The sequence below is a fragment of the Scyliorhinus torazame genome, chromosome 16 (assembly GCF_047496885.1).
Source record: "Scyliorhinus torazame isolate Kashiwa2021f chromosome 16, sScyTor2.1, whole genome shotgun sequence".
Classification (NCBI taxonomy): domain Eukaryota; kingdom Metazoa; phylum Chordata; class Chondrichthyes; order Carcharhiniformes; family Scyliorhinidae; genus Scyliorhinus; species Scyliorhinus torazame.
The window spans coordinates 32,555,033-32,561,380 of record NC_092722.1 but is presented as its reverse complement, the minus strand read 5'-3'; the positions used below and the strand labels follow the sequence as shown (position 1 = coordinate 32,561,380).

General features: G+C 49.9%; 1 protein-coding gene across 1 annotated transcript; it reads right to left on the bottom strand.

Moving 5' to 3' along the window:
• Nucleotides 1-2,757: 2,757 nt before the first annotated feature.
• Nucleotides 2,758-6,062, bottom strand: LOC140392673 (C-type natriuretic peptide prohormone). The gene is made up of 3 exons (XM_072478180.1): nt 5,884-6,062; nt 4,990-5,324; nt 2,758-3,137 (listed from the first exon to the last, which is right to left on the bottom strand). The coding sequence occupies exons 1-2, from the start codon at nt 5,971-5,973 to the stop codon at nt 5,004-5,006; spliced, it is 411 nt and encodes a 136-aa protein (XP_072334281.1). The 5' UTR covers nt 5,974-6,062; the 3' UTR covers nt 2,758-3,137; nt 4,990-5,003.
• Between the last annotated feature and the right edge of the window lie 286 nt (nt 6,063-6,348).

The window sequence follows — 6,348 nt, the reverse complement described above, 5'->3', positions numbered from 1 at the left end:
GGGGAGGAGGATGGGAGGGGGTAGGGGGATGGGGTGAGGGGGTAGGATGGGGGAGATGGGATGGGGAGGGGGTTGGGATGGGGGGAGGGGATGGGATAAGGGAGGTGGGATGGGATGAGGGGATGGGGAGGCGATGAGATCGGGGGGATGGGATGGGGGAGGCGGGTGGGATGAGGGGGATAGGGGAGGGGGGTGGGGATGCGATGGGATGGGGGAGGGGGTGGGGGGATGGGATGTGGGGGGGGGGAATGGGATGGGGGGGAGGGGGGTGGGATGATGGGGGGATGGGGTGGGGGGGATGGGATGGGATGGGGGGGATGGGATGGGGGGGAGGGGGGTGGGATGATGGGGGGATGGGGTGGGGGGGATGGGATGGGCAGGGGGGATGGGACGGGGATGTATGGGAGGGGAGGGGAGGGGGATGGGATGGTGGGGGGTGGGGTGGGGATGGGGGTTGGGGGAGGGGGATGGGATGGGGGGAGGGGGATGGGATGGTGGGGAGGGGTGGGGAGGAGGGTGGGAGGGGGATGGGGAGGGGGAGGGGGATGCGGGGGATGGGGGAGGGAGGGGGAGGGGGTGGGATGCGGGGGATGGGAGGGGGATGGGATGGGAGGTGGGGAGGGGGATTGGGTGGGTGGGGGGAGGAATTGGGGGAGGGGGGATGAATTGGGGGGGGGGTGGAGGGGGGGATGAATTGGGGGAGGGTAGGAATTGAGGGGTGAATTGGGGGGAGGGAAGTGGGGGTTGAGGGTGGGTGGGGATGAGAGTGACTGGTGGGGATGGGGTGGTGGAGATTGGGGGTGGGGATATGGGGGGTTGAAAGGGTTTGGGGAGGGGAGATCGGGTAATGAGGGTGAGGAGGGGGAGATAGGGTGAGGAGGGGAGAGATGAGGGGGAATGAGGGTGAGGATGGGGAATGAGGGTGAGGAGGAGGGCGATGGGGGAATGAAGGTGGAGGGAGATAGGGAAATGAAGGGGAATGGGCGAACGAGGGGGAGGAGGGGAGATGGAATAAGCGTGAGGAGGGGGAGATGAGGGTGAGGAGGAGTGGATGGGGCAATGAGGGTGAGAGGGAGATGAGGGTGAGGTGAGGGAGATGAGAGGAGTGTGGAGGGGAGATGGGGGTTCTGAAGGTAAGAAGGGGGAGAAGGTATGAGGGTGAGAGTGGGGAGATGGGGGCAGCACAGTAACACAAGTGGATAGCACAGTGGCTTCACAGCGCCAGGGTCCCAAGTTCGATTCCCTGTGAGGAGTCTGCACGTTTTCCCCGTGTCTGCGTGGGTTTCCTCCGGGTGCTCCGGTTTCCTCCCACAGCCGAGGTTAGGTGCATTCGCCATGATAAATTGCCCTTAGTGACAAAAAAGGTTAGCAGGGCTTATTGGGTTACGGGGATAGGTTGAAAGTGAGGGCTTAAGTGGGTCGGTGCAGACTCGATGGGCCGAATGACCTCCTGCACTGTATGTTCTATGTTATTAGAGTGAGGATGGGGGAGAATGGGGTGCAAGGGGAGGATGGGGGAAGGGAAGGAGTGGACAGGGAAGGGGAAAGAGAATGAGCGGAGGGGGGACGGGCAACGTGATGGGAAAGGGGGAGTAGGAGGATGGGGAGAGGAGCAGAAGGGAGGGGATGGGGAAAGGAGTTTGGGAGGGGGATGGAGAAAGGAGGTGGGGAAGTGGATGGGGAAAGGAGGGAGTGGGGAGAAGAGGGAGGGTGGGGAGAGGATTAGGATGGGGAGGGAGTTGAGGGGCATCAGTGGAAGCATAGGAGGGGAGAAAGGCGGGTCGGGAAGAAGAGGGGCACGAGGTAGAAGATAGTGCACAGGAGGGCGTAGACGGAAGGGGGAAGAAGGGCTTACGGAATGGGTTGGAGTGGATCTTGGGGAAAGAGCTGGTTACTGGTGGAGGAGGGTGGTACTTGGGAAGGAGGTGGGAATGTGTGGGACCTGAGGGAGAGAGTGAAAGGGGTGGGTCTTGAGGGGAGAAGCAAGGGTTGAATCTTGGAAGTTGCTCAGGGGGAAGTCGGGGGGAGGGGGGGGGGGAATGAATGGGATGGGATGGATCAGGACGGGGGACAGGAATGGGGTGGGACCTGGGGACGATGGGATGGGCAGACTTACGGGGGGGGGGGGGGGGGGGGGGTGGAATCCAATAAACACAGCTCCCAAATTCTGCTCCTCTACTGTGGAAGTGATTTTCTGAGGTTCACTACATATTGCCGCATTATTTCTATTTATTACTGTGATGGAAAGGTAAAGCAGCACAACTTTAACTTCACAGCCCGCTCGTTGCTCGGATGCTTTCACACACTACCCAATTGAGTTCCAAGTGGAGAGCTCCTGAATCCGCACAATCACTGCTCCCCAATCCCGTCTCTGAGACCTGCATCCTGGGATGAACACTACAAATTGGCTGGCATGGATAGGCACATGAACAACCACCTCAAATTTCTGCAACTAAGTCAATAAGCACCAAACTGAGTTGTGAAATCTTTCCAAAGGGACAGGATCATTCATCCTTAGAAAGTAATGGGTCAAAATAGTCTGATTCTGGTGAAATGTAACAGTGACTGGAATGGCTTTTAAGTTGTGAAGAAGGGACCAGCTAATCGTTCGTGTCTCTGGATGTAGTCCAAGCGCTGAATTTTAAAATGATCAAAATGAGCCCTGAGACTGGATGGAGTTAATTGAAAAAGATGAATCTGGAATGTGAACTGTGTTTGAACTTCGGAAACCATAGAACTGAAATGATTCTCAGACGCTTATTTTACTTTAAATTTTATTCTGCAGTAGGTTGCATACACCGTGTCTACATGTACTGAAGGTAAAATACCAAACTTTGTTTAATCTGCACCAGAGCTCCCAGCAAGTGACTGACTCAGTGTCACAGCAACAAAAAACAAATACAATACAAATAAATAGTTTCATAATTAATATAAATAGAATTAAATATTGTTTAAATAGCAGCTGGCACTGTATGTACATTAAGGATTTAATCCAAAAGTTGAGCTTGTAAACAATCTACAGGTGGGACACTACTTGTCATCAGTCAGAGTTTGTGGAGCAAAAATCAGAGGAGTGAATTAAATGTGGGTAGGTTGATGAAAAGGTGGTGCCGGCAGTGTTGCTCCCGGAGTCAGACCTTAGAGATAAGAAAGAAAACAATGAGCCAAGCAACACCCTGTCACAATGCAAGACTCAACATCAGAGCTAACCCTTGGTTGAAAAGTTTGAGATTAGAAGTGGTGTAAAGCGAGGCCTGCCTGGCCTTCTCTTCGTATTGACCTGTCTCTAAAACACTGCACACATCTGTTCGGTCTGATAAACTTCAGCTGAAAGTGGCTCATGTGAAACATATGGGTAACCTTTTGGAGAAATCTCTTACATAACTGATCAAAAAGGCCCATTAAAATAGAATCTTTACAATAAATATTCACTTGGACTGGCATTCGTGATAGGGTTGGGATGGCAGTAGGGAAGAGGATGTTTGGGGAAAGGGAGCTGGTATTAGGAACAGGGCTAGGAATCAATGGTGTAGTTAGGGATAACTTGGCTTCTTTTTTCTCAAGAAAAGCAGATGAAGGCGTGATACAGTTGGGGCTCTTAAAATGAGCAGAGAAGAATTATTTCCTCTGTTGTGAGAGTCCAGGACGATGGGCTATAATAAATTTAGAGCTAGGCTGTACATGACTGACAATTAGGAACTGGGAAAGCTGAGAGATTTAGGGGTCAAAATACAGAAATCACGAAGTGCTAGTGGACAGCAACAAAAATATTTTTAAAAGCTATTGGACTATTTGCCTTTATCTCACTGGGGCTGGAGTACAAAGTGGTGGAAGTAGTGTTATATATATTTTATGCAGCTCTGGTTAGACCTCATCTGAAGTATGATTTCGGTTCTGGGCACTGCACCTCGCGGAGGGTATATTGCCTTGGGGGAGGGAGCACTTAGCAGTGAAGGTTCACCAGAATTATATCTGATCTAAATGCTAAATTCGAAGACCGATTGCTTGGACTAAGCATCGTCGAATATAGAAGATTAAGTGGTGATCTGATTGAGTTGTTTAAAACGATTACGGCATTTGATATGATTGGGATAAACTATTGTTTAGTGAGAGTCCTGGACGAAAGGGCGTAGTCTGAAAATTAAAGCTAAAATAGCGTAAATCTGTAACTTTCTCCCTTCAAAAGCAATAGAAGTTTTTTGGGGGGAGGTTAATTGAAATTTTCCAAATTAAAATCCAACAGATTTTTCCGAGGCACTGAAATGATGGGTCATGGAATCTAGACGGGTAAATGAAGTAGCAATGCAGAGGGTTGAAGAGAGGAAGGCGAATAATGGATAGTAGGATTGAGGTCAGGCGACAGAGTTGGCTGGATGTGTCCAAGGTGCTGAAATTGAAAGCTTGAGGTAGGTTTTCTGGATTGGCCTTTTGAAAAGCACGATAAATAAATACCATGGGCATCGTATACTCAACTGAATAGAATCGGTTTTAAACATTTTAACAAGAATGGAAGAGACCAGCACTCTCTGGGGCAAGGATCAATCTGTAATTTTTGGACAAAGAGTCATCTAGACTCAGCGTTAGCTCCCTTCTCTCCGCAGTAATTTGTTTTCATCAATCTGTAATTAGTCGGGAGCTAAGTTGGAAACTGAAAACTAGTTACGGGTGCGGTGGTTCAGGCACTATAGCATTGTGCAATCCTTGCCAAACATACCGGCACTGACTCTTGAACCACAGATATCTGGCAGTAAAAGAGGGATGTGGCGGTCGGAGAGCTCAGATCCTCAACCTATGAGTTATCTAATTCCCAGCCCCGGGGATTATTTTAAAAACAATCTCCGCCCACGGTAATCCTATCCTAGGTGCATTTAGTCGTTTTAAACCATTCCTTCACGGTGTGTGGCGGAATGTGTCTGGGCCACTGGCATGTTTATGTGACCCACTCTTAACTGTAAAACATATCAGCAATGATCTCAGTGCCGCTCTTACCTCTAACCAAGCCGCTAACAGCCCAAGCCACTCATGGCACCGATTCGGTCCAGTTTCATTCCGAAGCAGCCCCGTGATGGCCCCTTTTTGCTCCTGCCTCTGAACCGCAGGGGATTGTTGCTGAGGTCTTTCAGGAGACGGGCCAGGACCGCTTCCTGGCGGAAAGGTCGGCCACCAATCTCTCGGGATTCGCGATCCCAGGGAAGCTCCAAATCAGACTGATCGGCGTTGAGTTCAGGAAGGGAAGCGGCTGGCGACATCTCTTGTGCCTCATTGTTCAGCTCGTCTGAGGGCAAATAGTGCCCATATTCATCTTCCAAAAGCCTGGATAAGGTCTGAAAATAAGAGAAATGGGTGGGATTTATATACAAGATCTAACTGTTCGTGGGCACAGCTCAGAAAAATGTTTGAATTTACATGAAACAGAATCCATATATACGACGATCTGATTGGAATGTACAGCTTCGAAACTCTCTGAAACATCAGCCAAGTCTATGCAGAAAGGAAGCAAAGATGCCGTTTAGTGGTTAGTGACAGCTAGAAACCTACTCCCTCGCTGTTTATGGTTGGTTAGTCGCTCAGCCACAAACAGGAGGTAGTTCGCCAGTGTTTCACTTCAACGGACAGAAGATGTTTCACCAGCCCCTTGTACGATGTCAAGTAAATAGTTGAAGTGTAGCGTTACCTGGTTATCAACAGCAAACAATGGAGGATGAACTACTACAACCATTCGCCTCGATCCTGACCACTTCTAGTGGACCAGCAATAACTGGAATGGTCTGAGACCACTGCGGCCATTGGTCTGATCCGGTGGCCAGTGCTGACTCAGCTGTAGCCTAGACATCATTAACACAAGGATCATCCTTCCAGTAATCTGGCGTTTGGACCTCTTACCTGCAGGCTATCATCTGGCCTTGGTCTAGCTTGGGCTTGGATCAGAAGCACAAACAAGAGTCCGCAGTAGAAACTCGTTTGTCCGCTCATCTTCTCTGTTTCTGATTTGGTTTGGACAATTCTTCACGGAGAATTAGTTTCTTCACTTGCTCTCTCTTTCCCTGCCGCCTCTGTGCTCAGACTCCGGGTCTTTTATTTCCATACTGGCTGACGTCATCTCCCGTGAATTAATATTCCAAATATTAATTTATTCATCTCATTCCGTCATTTCCCTGCGATAAAGGTAATAGAAAATACGGTAAAGGGAAATGTCACTAGATGATATGTGCTTGTGGGATGGAGTAGTTTAACTTATATGGTAAAGTCAGTTGCAGACATGATGCCACTCTGGCAGCCAAATGTGTCGTTCTAAACAGTTACAAATCAATTCAGTTTGCATACCTTAGGGTCTTTGGGTTTCCGAGC

Bases quoted from the DNA above. Each gene is read 5' to 3' on its own strand.
- LOC140392673 (XM_072478180.1), bottom strand. From the start codon at position 5,973: ATGAGCGGACAAACGAGTTTCTACTGCGGACTCTTGTTTGTGCTTCTG. The intron at 5,325-5,883 runs GTAAGAGGTCCA...TCTTATTTTCAG, and splicing joins GGCCAGATGATAGCCTGCAG to ACCTTATCCAGGCTTTTGGA.